At 39.5% G+C, this 13,789-nt stretch overlaps 1 protein-coding gene across 1 annotated transcript in view; it reads right to left on the bottom strand.

The window, feature by feature from the left end:
- TRPM5 (transient receptor potential cation channel subfamily M member 5) overlaps positions 1-13,789 on the bottom strand; it is a 462,539-nt gene that overhangs the window by 387,834 nt on the left and 60,916 nt on the right. The window contains exons 3-5 of the mRNA XM_069221458.1: positions 12,202-12,368; positions 10,135-10,315; positions 1,968-2,032 (exon numbers count right to left, since the gene is read on the bottom strand). Coding sequence (XP_069077559.1) covers positions 1,968-2,032; positions 10,135-10,315; positions 12,202-12,368 — 413 coding nt within the window. The remainder of the gene's footprint in view (positions 1-1,967; positions 2,033-10,134; positions 10,316-12,201; positions 12,369-13,789) is intronic.

The raw sequence follows: 13,789 nt of genomic DNA, 5'->3' as shown, positions 1-13,789 counted from the left end.
GATGGCATTGTATTCATTTGAAGATGGTGCTACTTTTTTCTGACATCTTTGCAGTCCTTTTTTTATATTTGTATCACGGGGGTAGTGTATTTATTGTCTGCCTTTTATGCTCATTGTCACTTGTGATGAAGACACTTTGCAGTCCTTTCTTTATGTATGCATCACTGGGGTAGTATATTTATTGTCTGCCTTTTATGTTGATTGACACTCGGGATCAAAACACTTGGGGGGTTATTACAACTTTGGAGGAGGTGTTAATCCGTTCCAAAAGTGACGGTAAAGTGACTGATATACCACCAGCCGTATTACGAGTCCATTATATCCTATGGAACTCGTAATACGGCTGGTGGTATATCCGTCACATTTGGGACAGATTAACACCTCCTCCAAAGTTGTAATAACCCCCTTGGTGTTGAAACATGTTGAGTGAGTTGCCTCAGTAAAACGTCTCTACTTTCACCAGCAGCCGGGAGTGCGTGTGGTTTTCTCCAAAGGTACAGAGTGTTTTTCTGATATGTATATATATATCATTTTGTTTTCAAGACATGCATGGTAAAGGCATATGCTTAGTAAAGATCTGTGTGGTAAAGGTAAAGGCAATGTGTGGTAAAGGCATTGCTTGGTAATGACCGGGTTGTAAGTGATGTTTCCTCACCGACGTCCCTCCTCCAAACTGGTTCTGATCAGTTCTTCCCCTTTCCCTGGTCTAGGCTTTAAACTGGGGTGAAAAAAGACAGGACAGACCTGGTGTCAAGTTCCTTTGTGAGTGCTGTCAAAGCCCTTTGAGATGTGAATGGGTCTGGGTACAGTCCTACCCCCAGTTATCCTGCCCACACTTAACCCCCTTTGTCAGCCTATAGGTGAGGAACACACAAAACACCACAGGGAGCCAATCACAGCCATGTGCCCCAAGGCACTGGCAGAAAGACACATTAGGTTAGGCAGTAAAATGACAACATTCAAAAAGTGGCTTTTTCAGAATGGTAATTTAAAGTCTGACTTTATTATTAAAGAGGTTTTTAAATTGCAATTCATTTGAGTGTGAACAGCATATCTCTACCTGCACCAAATTTGAAGTCAGTATTTATTAAAATGTACTAAGTTAATCCAATGTTAACCTATGGGAGAGATCACCTTACACCACTGAAAGACGACTTTAGGAGTTTTTCACTGCCAGGACATGTAAAACCTAAATCCACATGTCCAACGTTTTAAAAATGTGCACCCTGCCCCATGAGCCTAAAGGGCCCAACTTAGGGGCTACTTAAAGGATTAAAAACAAAGGTTTAGAGCTGGCAACATGTTTATTTTGTCATGTCAACATTGTATTTTCAAACTACACACAAAGGCTGCAGTGGCAGGACTGTAGACATGTTTTACAAGGCATCTTTAGTGGATGGCACAATGAGTGTTGCAGCCCCACTAGTAGCATTTAAGGTACAGATCATGGTTACATATAGTACCATATATACCAATTATACCATGTCTAAAAGGGAGAGCACAAGTACTTTACCACTGGTTAGCAAGGAAAAACTGCAGAGTCCTAACAGACAACAAAAATGGGTTCAGCAAAGGAAGGCAAAGATGGCTAAATGTTTCAGGTGACCTTGTTTAAAGGGCCAGGTCCTGATTCCCCTGGTAATTCATCATTTCTTAAGGGACCCTCACAGTCCAACTTGTAGTGGGTCAGATTTTCCCTATCCCCAGATTTACCGCTAACCCCAGTATCAGTGACTCCAGAGGTGGGATAAACCCAGCACATTTCCCATGCCACTGAGGGCTTTAGTGTTCCTGAGTCTGGCCTTGTGACTGGTGAACATTACAGAAGTGTACACCCTACCCCCTCTTTTGTGGTGACCCCACCCAAACACCCACAGGCATACATATGAATAAGCACACAAACACACATAGGCATATAATTTTCTTAAACCTATGTTTGGCATTATGTACTTTAGACTTTTTCATACCTCGAGTGTTTTTGGTCCTCCATTCATCAGTAAGCAAAGAACAGGAATTTCAATACTGCCTGTACCTGTACAAAAACGATGTACAAATCATGAATTACATTTATCTATTTCATTACATCACGAATTATGAAATGATGCGTCATTTATTATTTATTATAGTTAAATTGGCCAAGAGTCAGGGTATATTTTGCCCTATGCCTTGGCCAGGCATGGGGGGGTACATTTTCAATGCCGATGTTGGCCATGGGTGGGTATGAAGATCATTTGCTGTATTTTGCACCCACCAACCCTTGTCCTAAGGTGGTGAGTAGTTTTCTGGCACACACATCCCTCTGCACAAGGATGGTGTGTTGTGCAGCCGTCCACTTTGCCAAAGAGTTAAAGTGACATATTTTTCTCCCTTTGTTTTGCTTAAGGATTCAAGAGTATAGGATAGTTTACTAAACCTTATCTTTTCCAACAGCAGAAGGTTCTTTGTCTAAAGGCATAGGATACATTTCTCTTTCATTGTCCAAAGAACTGTTTTCCTCTGCTGTTGAGAGTAGTGCATTTTCCATGTTTTTAATGGTGCTCCAATGTTCATGAAATCAGGCAAGTGATAAAAAGATGCAAACAGTCCTTTTCAACTTAGCTGTGAAAATCTGTTTTCTATGAAACTGCAGTTTGACTGAAAATAGTCTGGTCACAGAGGAGTGGGGCAGCGGCCAGTTACTCCTGTGCTCTGCTAAAAATTGTAAACAGTGTGCTCCTCTGTGGACTGCATGGTGTTGAGTGCCACAAATAGTGCGCTCACTCATGCAATGGGAGGTGGGGGTCAACCACCTTTACCAACTGTGCAATACTCTCTCTCCCCACAAAGGCAACAGACTCAACTTCTTGGCATAGGACATAGCAAATTTACTTCACATGAAACAAGGTGGTATAGCAACCACCTCCATCAGTAACATTACACAATAGAAAATATAGCACAATACACAGCAAACATGAACACGGAATTGCACATATCCTATTTACATCCCCATTTGGGGGCAGCATAGTGCAGAAAGACCTTTTGAGATAAAGTGACACATCAAACATTTCTGACAGCTCCAGAGACCGCATAGCGCATTGGTCCCTGCCAGGGCATCACGTGACTCTTGGTCACACCCCACATAACATAATATAATCTCCTGGGTACCCGAGGTAGGGCCAGAAGTGTAGGGCCACCAGCAGGTCTGCCCCCCTTCCAACCAGCCTCACCCCTGCAAGGCTTCTCCCGAAGGAGGCAGCCAACTGGTTAACTTAGTGCCCTCAAGAATCAGTGCCGTTATTCGGCTACAATGGGCTCTGATGTAGACCTGTTCGGGTGGGTAGGTGGGTGGTAAGGCTAAGTAAGCCAGCTCCGTGTTGCAGCACATCAGGGGACAAAGAGGGGGCCATCCGGCGCTCGCCCACATTTATAAGTGAGCCACCTCCGTGTTGCAGCACATCAGGGGACAAAGAGGGAGCCATCCGACGCTCGCCCACATTTAAGGGGGGATAATACTTCACCCCCTCCCCTCCGTCACATACCCCGTGACCACTTCCGGTCACAACCCATTTCAGGGCCCCCCCCCCACGGTGGAGCGACTAATGACATCCACCAGCAAAATGCGACGGGCTCTTAGCCAGGAGTGGCGTGGATGCCAGCTCCTCTCGTGCTCCATTACCTTCACAAGGATAGCTACCAGTTACTGCGTTGCCACATTGTTAAATGAAATGACGAAACCATGCTTTCAGGTTGTTTTTTGGAAATCTCTTCTCGCCCTTGGGCAAGGCAAGAGGAAAGGCTGATATTATTTACCCCTTAGCGCTTGGGCAAGGTTTTGTCAAATTCCTCAACCTCACGGATAGTGGGGAGCCAAATATTCAACCCAATGTATAGGCAAGACGGGGATAAACAAAACCCTCCCACACTTAGGCCCATATTTATACTTTTTTTGCGCCTCATTTGCGTAATGTTTTGACGCAAAAATGGCGCAAACTTACAAAATACAACTGTATTTTGTAAGTTTGCACCACATTTGCGTCATTTTTTGATGCAAAAGTATAAATATGGGCCTTAGAGAAAAGATGTAGATTGTTCGGAAGGCATACATTCCCCCCGTTCTTGCGCAGTATTGACGTAGTAATGAAATATTGCCCGAACCTGGCAATCTGTGAGCTGTCTAGTGCATGTTTGTCTTGTTATCCCCTCTCATCCTTGAGTAAGGCAGGGGTGAGTATACACGCCCTCATTCTTACTTATGGGTTCCACCTACATTGAAGGGTATTCTACATAGTCTATTGTTTTACCGTTCAAAGATGACTGCCATATTTATAACGAGATGTCGCACGGCAGCACCAGGCAGCAAGTTTTGAGAAATTCATCTGAAAAACGAATACTACGGGAAAAAAAAAAACTTTTCTGTAGCATCCGTTTTCTGCATACTTATGCCTGCGCTTGCTCCCTAGTAAACAAACATTAGCTAAGCCATAGATTGAATCGTACTTGAAACAGTTTATTTGCTATTCTATAAGGAGGGGGAGAATAGGTCTTCATACCTCAATTTAGACCACATTTGCAAAAGTTATAGCTATGGAAGCCAATTAATGTGTGTTTTCTCCCACTCCCATGCTGCTGTTGGGCTTACAGCAGCTGACTCTGAAATTTGAATTATTAGTAGAGTTAAGTTACTACTTTCACTGGTAAAGTTAAAGATGAGAAGAAAGAACATCTCAACCCTGTTTCTACAGATAATTTGTTTATGTTTCTATTCAGTATTTCCTGGAAACATACACCCTATCCATACCTTTACCAGTGAGACCTGTAATTTAAAATGTTATCTAATAATCAGATAAGACAATGATAATTTATGGCAATATCGTTAAATGTGGTTGTCATTTCTCTGTGTTGCTATGGTCTGGGGACACGAAGGTGAGTAAGCATGTGGGACAGAATTTGGGGCCATATTTATGACCCGGTTTGCATCTCTCTTGCACCACGCTACATGGTGCAAAAGGAGCGCAACCCTTTAGTGAGATTTATGGCCACCTTGCACGGCCTGCGTGGCTTCATAAATCTCTAGTAATATAACCAGTGCAAATAGCTGCTTTATATTACTCTGCATCAGTGATGCATTTCCGTGGGTGCTGCATGGGTGCAACATCCATGGATTTTGATGCTGTAGCGTCTTCCACAGACTCAGTACCCACCAATGAATATATTCACACACAGAGCTGTAAATCATACGTCTTTATTCTTTTGCGTGTACCTGTGAACTCCCACATTCTAAACCAAAGTTTCATTACATTCTATTCTATTCTTCACACTGCTACGGAGTCTCTTTGAATCCAAAAGGGTTCTATCCTAAAATTGCAAGACGCTACATCTCCCTCTCAGTTAAATGAATTTAGACACATATAGATAGATATATTTTCTTTTGTGCATCCGTCGGGCAATCACCCAATCATTTTTTTTAAATGTGATGACTTTTGCATGTCGCCTCTCGTCAGCCTAAGTTTTCGTTTTCTTCTTTTTAACCAAGTTCCTTGTATGAATCATGTTCTCACTCTGGTCTTTTTTGCTGGTCTGTTGAGGTAATTTGTTGCTCTCCCAAACATCAAAGATGCAGGACTTTAACCTGTGGTTGAGTGGGGTGTTAAACAATAAGCTTGTAGAGCATAATTTGTTACTGTTTTGAAACTGAGCTTCTCAAGAGTTGCACGTTGTACTGCTTTCTTTAGCGTACTCATAAAACGCTCAACAAGTCCATTGGCCTGCGGCCACAAAGGTGTACTCTTTTGAAGCTTTATGCTCAGATGCTTCAGAAATTCTTTGAATTCTTCACTGTTAAAGTGATGGCCATTATCAGACTTCACAATGGCTGGAATGCTCTGAATCGTAAAGATGCTGTCAAGTTTTTTAATGACTCGTTCATGCGTTGTAGATGAGAGATCTTCAACTAAAAGGGAAACATGAGTTTTCATCAACAGTCACCATCAGGTGATGTCCATTGTTCAGTGGGCCGAAAAAAATTGATGGCTATTCTCTCCCATGCATGCTTAAGGAGTTCTAACATGATAAGAGTATGTTGAGTAAAAAGGCAGTTGCATATATGAAAGGCCTTGAGTTCCTTTCCAACTTTTTCTTCTAAGTTCAGAAACCAAACTCGGTCTTGGAGAGCTGTTTTTCTGGCAACAATACCACAATATCCTTTGCGAGCCACTTCAATTATTTTCTTTCACAAACTCTACGGAATTAGGATTCTCGAGCCTCATAGTATGACTCCTTCTTTAATTATGGTTGATTCTTCCTTGACATTTTTTTATTTTTTATATTCACCGTCATGGGTGAGAGGTCGAGTGTGTTGGTTCCACGACTAATGTGCAATTACGTCCTGCAACTTCAGCATGTCACTGTCATGGCTCGTGACAGTGATAATCTGGGCTAACGAAATAGCAGCTGGTGTACTTGACTTGGTTACGAAATTAATATAGCCTTCGGCCATTTGGATGGAGCACTGTGACCTTGTATATGCACTCTCGAAAAGTAGTCAGCAGGATTCTGATCCGTTCCTGGATGTTGGACAAATGTATAATCCTATTCTTGCAACTGGAGTCCCCATCTTTCAATGCGAATAGGCTTCTTGGCTTTTGGATTGCCAAAGGTGATCAGTAGAGTTTGATGATCAGTTACCAGTGTGAGAGGCTCTCCATACAGGAACAGATAGAAATGTTCACTAGCCCATACCACAAGCAAACTTTCTTTCCCAGATTCTGAGTAAGCACATTCTGTTTGGGACAAACGTCTACTAGCATAAGTCACAATATGCCATCAAGCATTTGGGCGTCCACTATGCTGTGCAAGGAAATGCGCCTAACCCAACTGGACTAGCATCAACAACAACCTCTGTAGGAAGCTTTGGATTAAAGTATACCATTTCAGCAGCATTTTCAATGGTGTGTTTGATCCTCTTGAAACTACTCTCAAATTCTTGTGACCATTGACTTTTTTTTCTTTGTTAACACTTGTGGTGGAGCACTAACAGTGGCAAAGTCTTGCATGTATCTTGAACAGTAGTTGGTCATGCCAAGAGAGGAACGTACCATTGAAACATCTGTGGAGGATCAGCATTTAACAGAGCTTGACGTTTTGCAGAATCAGGTGTCATACTCCATCAGAAAAAGTATGGCCAAAATATTTTCACACTTGTCTGCATTCAAAGTCAATCTTGCAGCACTGAGCCAACAACATACGTATGTGAGAGCTCCATCATGCTCCTTCTGTGTAGCTCCAAAAACTAATATGTCATTGCTATAATTGATTGCATTCACAACAGGCTTTATGATACATCGAATGACGACTTGAAAACGTTCTGTAGACAAGAACACACCAAAACTAAGGGCCTGATTTAAATCGCGGCAGAGGGGTTACTCCATTCCAACAGTGACGGACATCCTGTCTGCTGAAATCTTAATACCATAGAAAACAATGATTTTTAAATTTCAGCGGATGGGATATCCATCACTGTTGCAACGGAGTAACCCCTCTGCTGAGATCTAAATCAGACTCTAAGTATTTTGTATCGAAACAGCCCAACATGTGTAGAAAAGGTTGTAATGTACCTACAATTCTGTTCAAGTTCCAACTGATGATAACCTTTATTCAAATCAAATTGAGAAAAGATCTTTGCGCAATTCAATTTCATTATCACGTCAGAAATGTGTGGACCTGGATGCCATTCTTGTTCAATTGACTTGTTTCCCTGAGCTTTTCAATGCAGATTCGTACAGATCCTTCAATGTTCTTTTTGGGCACTACTACTCATGGTGTTAGACCACTGGAACGCTCAATAATGTCTTATTTAAATTAGCGATTGAAGTTCTTTTTCAACCGCTTCTTGTAAATGAAAAGGAATTCGAGTATTTATCTGATCAACAGGATGGGCAGCTTCATTAATATGCAGCTTTACTTTCATAGTTGACTTACTATTTTGTGATGAGCATTCATCTTGTAATTCACAGAAATCAGTCCCATATCAGCAGCCGTAATGAAACTGAGTAAACAGGCACTTGACGCTGTAACCTGGAGCACATGCGTCAGTGCCTGTACATTCGTTTTCTTATGTTTCACTGTCGCTACAAATGCACCTTGAATTTTTATGGGCGTCAATGCAGCCCATGTATACATTTTGGTCTTTGATGGCGTGAGCCATGGTAATGGAGAGTTTATTGTATTTCTCTTCAGGCATGATGTTTATTGACACACCACTGTCGATAATGAAAGACAACCATTTATTTTCAATGTAATCTTTGGACAGTGTTTGTAAGATTTTGCTGCTGTGGCATGTCAACTTGTCTTTGACATTTTTCTTCACATGCGACCAGTCCAAAATGCGCACATTTCTTTGATGTAAACAGCGACATGGCACAGTCAATTTCTTACTTTCAATTAATATTGAAACTGAAGAACTGTTTAACAATGATTTAGATGATAATTGACTTAATTTAGAATCTATTAGCCTCAAGTGACGTTGCCGCTTGGCCTTGTGGGCTCACGTCAAACTTTGCTTCTGGAACTTTTCATTGGCAATTTTGCCTTTGCGCCATGAGACACTTATTATTTCCTTCACTCTACACATTGTCACAAAATGGTTCTTTTCCCACAGACTTTGCATATCTGTCCAACGGCAGGACAAGTTCCTTCGTGTGGAAATGAAAATCCACATCTAAAACATCTAATACATAACTTCTCTTTACGGATGGACATCACTTTGTCCCCGTAAGTCTTTTGCTTTGTCTTACTTTTCACAATCATGACTGATTCAACTCTGGGCACCTCGGGCGTCCATGTCAACAGCTTGTCTTTCAGCATGCTCCTCTGGCAGCCATCAACACTCATGTCAGGCTAAGACTTTCAGCATTCATTGTCTGAATGAATCTGACAAGCATCCATCAATAACTCTAAGATGCATAGCTTCTTCATCATTAAATTTATTGAACCTACAGTGTTCAATAAGTGCATCTAATCTTTCCACAAAAATCAATAGTTTCTTCAGCTCTTTGGCGTTCTTGACTGAAAATGTATTGTTCATAATCAATGTTTGGTACTGGATTGAATTTGAGATTCAAAGCATCTTTAATCTGATGATATTTGAGTTCTTTGTCAGTTCTTGGCATTTTCTTTATAACTTCTGTCGCACCATCACCAGCAAGATTTTTAAGATCTTATCTTACCTTTTCTTCTCTTCTCTTATAGAGCGCATGGCTACCACCAGGCTTCCCCGTGCTATGACTTGATACATTGTGCAACACCTGTAGCCTTTTATGGACTGCTTTAGGAGAGCCCAAATATAAAGATTTGCCGTAATACAGACAAGAGGAGAAAAATGCCTGGACTACCTCTCTTCTGCAAGAAAAAGGTAGCAGAGTCAATATTTTCCTTCAAGAGCTCAGCAGAAATAAACAGGACCTGGAGAGTTTATTAACTTGGACATCCATCGCCAAAGAACTATCCAACAACATTCCTAGATCTTTTACAGGTGAGGATGGAGTGGGGGTGTTCCAAGACACACATTGAGCTGTTAATCGCATGTCCTTATTCTTCTTATGCATGTACCTGTGTACTCCCACATTCTAAGCCAAACTTTCATTACGTTCTGTTCTAGCACTTGCATCACATGCTGTCTGTTCAGAGTCAAAAGGGTTCCTTCCTATAACTTGCAAGATACTACAGACATTCCCAGATTTACAAAAACGTGTAAACCTGGGAATTTCCAAAAAGATATACCTCCTCAAGAAAGGTGTAATGAGGAGAACTATCTTTACAGTATTTCTCCTTATTTTTTCTTCAGAATGTATCTAGTAAGTTGCTCATTTCTGCACAAAAACAATCCTTCATGCAACGCAGGCACCCTTACACCATGGTAGCTAAAAGGGATGCACTGTGTTGGATAAATACAGCACATTTCTGCCCTCTGCCTGTGATGCAGGGGATACACAGCAAGGTGACCGGCTGCGCTGCCCTGCACCACAAAGCCAATAATTCTGGGCCTAAGTTTTCTCAAGAGGCACCAAATATAAATAAATAATTTACCAACACATACTGTTATGAACAGCAGATAATTACTCATGCATGCAAAGCATGTCAACTTTCTTAAGTGCCTACCTCCATAACCAGTACGTTGTTCTGAAATGTGCTTTTCTAAAGTCAACCTTAGTCTGGTGGTTTCATTTGATTTATCGTCATTAGAATGGTCCACCAAAATAAAGTGAGTATGATTATTGTCCAAGGCAGATAGAAAACACAGTGAAGGCTCTTCAGTTCTATAGTAGACAAGATCGTCACTCTAGGAGAAAAGACATTACAATTAAAAGTATATTGCCACATTAAACATTACCAATCATTCAGTCTTAACTGGAAGTTACTTAACAGCTCATGTTAAAAAAAATCCCAATATGAAAAGAACTTTGTCATGGATTCATGTAGATTTAGAAGATGTTATTACATATTGCTGGATATTAGGGAAAGGGTGTATAGATGAAGAAGGCTTGCCTAATGATATCTTCTATTTTGTAATTCTTCATTATGAGCTAAACTATTTTGTGGCTTCTGTATTAAAATGATTACCTCATTAGCCACTTATGAGAGAGTCTTGTTTCAAATTGGATGTAGCCCAGTTCATCCACAGGTCAGTAAAATGAGGTCAGAATATAAACATGTTATCTTTCCAGGGAAGATATTCTTAAACCTCAAAACTGACTCAAGAAGTAATATGTACATAAATTGGGGCCTATTCACCAACTGCATTTTGTAGTACAACTAGTAGCACTAGACTAGAACACTACTGAAATCGTACCACACAATGTTGTTCACAAGCCATCATGCGGAGGTCTCTGCCTCCTATTGTTTGTGTGCAGATATCTCTGCCCTGACTGGAGGTATATGTATGGCTATGTTTTTGTAGTTAAGCTGTCAGGGAGCAGGGGCATGGCAGGAAAATGGGAAAGACTTACTACTTAAGAGGTGGATTTTAGGGAGGATTAATGAGGGGTTCATGGAGTACTAAGGAAGAGTTTAGACAGGGACATACACCCACCCACAAATGACGAAGCCAGTTGCTACTCGCAAACTGCACTTCTAAAACTATTATAGCCAAAAAGACCCAAAACAGTGATAAATATGCTTGAGCTCAAATATGGCCAACCAGTGGAACTGCAACATCCTTGCCTAGAAAATAATGGAGGGAATCCACAAGAGCTAATGTTAAAAACAATTCATTTATTTTGACTTTTAAAAAGATAAATAAATGCAATTTAATACTAAGGTAATTTATATAAATACAAATAACTATTGTCTTATTATAAACTATTTTAATATGTGAGTTTAATTTAAACATAAATGTAACTTCTAAAAAATACAATTAGTCTAAATTAACTTGATAGATAACTTTGAGGTATTTTATTACATAATAAATATAAACATTTTATTTAGGAGCGTTTCTAAAATACATCTTTAAAAATCAAGTTAATTTAACATATTTAAATTATTTATTTTGTTATTTAAATTATATCCATAGAGGTGTAGTATTATTTCTTTTGTGCTACATTTGAACTAAATATAAAATGAATTTATATAGTATTTAACATAAAAATATCTTTACTAATATTTTTTAAAGTTTAATCTACTATTTAAAATGTCCCCATACTTTACCATAGGGACATCTCCACCTAGGTGGCAAAGTCTTCCACCTACATGTTAAAAGTTACTATGAACAACTTTACACTCATAAATCTGACTCCACCCCCTGGTTTCAGGTGTGGGGACATGCAAGTCTACACTTTGGAGATTTACCCTGGGAAATGGTGAACAGACAAAAGTAGCAAATGTACTACAAAAGACTAACAGTAAATTTACAGGTGCATGTAGATTGACATAAATTTACCTTTTTGACTAAGCCCCATTGTGGTTTGAATAAGAGCAGTGTTACGCAAGAAGAAAAGATGAAAGGCTCTGCTTGAAATCATCACATGGAGAAAATGTGATAAGTGTGAAGTCTGCAGTAATTTGGGGGTCTGCTATCTTGAATAGGTTAACAGATGTATTTCTTACACTGTCATTCTTTATGCAGATGAAAGACAAATTTGCTACAAATATTGCCTACATCTAATCCCAGTCAGGAAAATTCAGCTCACCAGAAACATCTATGTATACATTCATATGAAAATTAGATACCTTTACATTTTCAAAAATGTCTCCTTGTTGAATCATGCCTAGAGATGCAATGCCTATGGCTACCACTCTAATTTTGGAGGATGTGCTAGCCAAAGAGTGATCTCGCACCGCTTCTCCAACATGTCTTGTAATTCCATCACGAAGACCACTGGTAAAGATCCAAGCACCTATAAAAAACAGATTGTACATTATCCATAACACTCAACTATATATATTTATAAATGTTTCCAGATGGAAAACTCTAAAAGCCTTCAAACATATTTTTACAATAAAACTTATTCCTAATTAAAATTTACTGATAGAGTTCTAATGCAATGTCTCAGGATAAGGCATCTTTCGTGATTATCCTCTGAAATGTATTAAGTTGTGCATCATGCTTTTTGTAATGGATTCTGTTTTGTCGCAGAAAACATAACGTCCTACTTGTGTTGTCTACTCTCTCCATTTTGTCACTCATATCTACAACTATTATTTAAGCTCTAAATTAAATTAATCTTAATGCTCCTAACCATAATGTACTTCCAAACAAATTATCTAATTTACAGAGTACATCTGTATTATTTGTTGCTCATAGATAAATATATCTAATGGATTGATCATTGATCATTTTTTTATGTAACCCCCAATAGGATTACAATGTGAGTTAGATGGTGTAACAAATTGGACTATTATTTAGGGTGGCTGACAGCCTACGTCATGGAATAAACACAACCTTTGTTACTATGAACCCTCAAGTTCACTAACTTAAACCAAGCTCAACACCCTGGTAGGTATGGAACAGAGTAGACAGGCTTAACTTAGGGCAGTGTGTAAAGTATTTACATCGTACCAAAACAGTAATAAAGCAAAACAATAAAAATCCCAAACCAATTAGAAAGCATAGAGTAAAATGTAATAAACAAAACAACACCAACATGATAGAAATCCAATAAGAGGAACCAGAGATATGATGTTTTAAAGTTTTAAGCCAAGAAGCATAAAACATAAAGTCCCAATGATAGCCAATGGTCGCAATAGAGCAAAATAGTCAGACACATAAAGTGCCAATGATAGTCATTGGTCACAGTTGAGCAGTATCTAGGTGCAATCTGACACTGACCATGATGGATCGGGGGTTGGAAACACAAACCATCTATTCAAATGCTAATTACTGGCTAGCAGAAGTGGGACAGCAAATGCAAATTTACCTTCCAAGAAATTTAGGCAGTGAGAATGTAACTTTCTAAAAGTTATTTTTTAAATATTTATTCATAATTTGACTTCACCATTGAATTGGATTTTTAGTACCTATTAAAGATATAATTTTAATTATGGGTCTACCTAGTACCAATCCCAAGATATGGTATGAGGATTTGTAATCTTCTACATGCCCTATTTTTATAAACCATGCTCCCTGGCTTGTAGGTCCAATGCCTACATGGTGATGACTTATTAATAATCAAAACGGAGGTGTTGATCTGCCAAAAAGGCTTATTTTGATGGGTCAAATCAAAATGTTTACATTGTTATAGTCAGGTTACACTCCTAAACCTGCAATTATGTTTGCACTGGTACTTTAGTGGATGGCACAAAGGGTGCTGCAGTCCAG

Source organism: Pleurodeles waltl, chromosome 3_1, assembly GCF_031143425.1.
Source record: "Pleurodeles waltl isolate 20211129_DDA chromosome 3_1, aPleWal1.hap1.20221129, whole genome shotgun sequence".
NCBI lineage: Eukaryota > Metazoa > Chordata > Amphibia > Caudata > Salamandridae > Pleurodeles > Pleurodeles waltl.
Note: the sequence above shows the minus strand (reverse complement) of the source record. Positions and strands in the feature narration are given on the sequence as shown.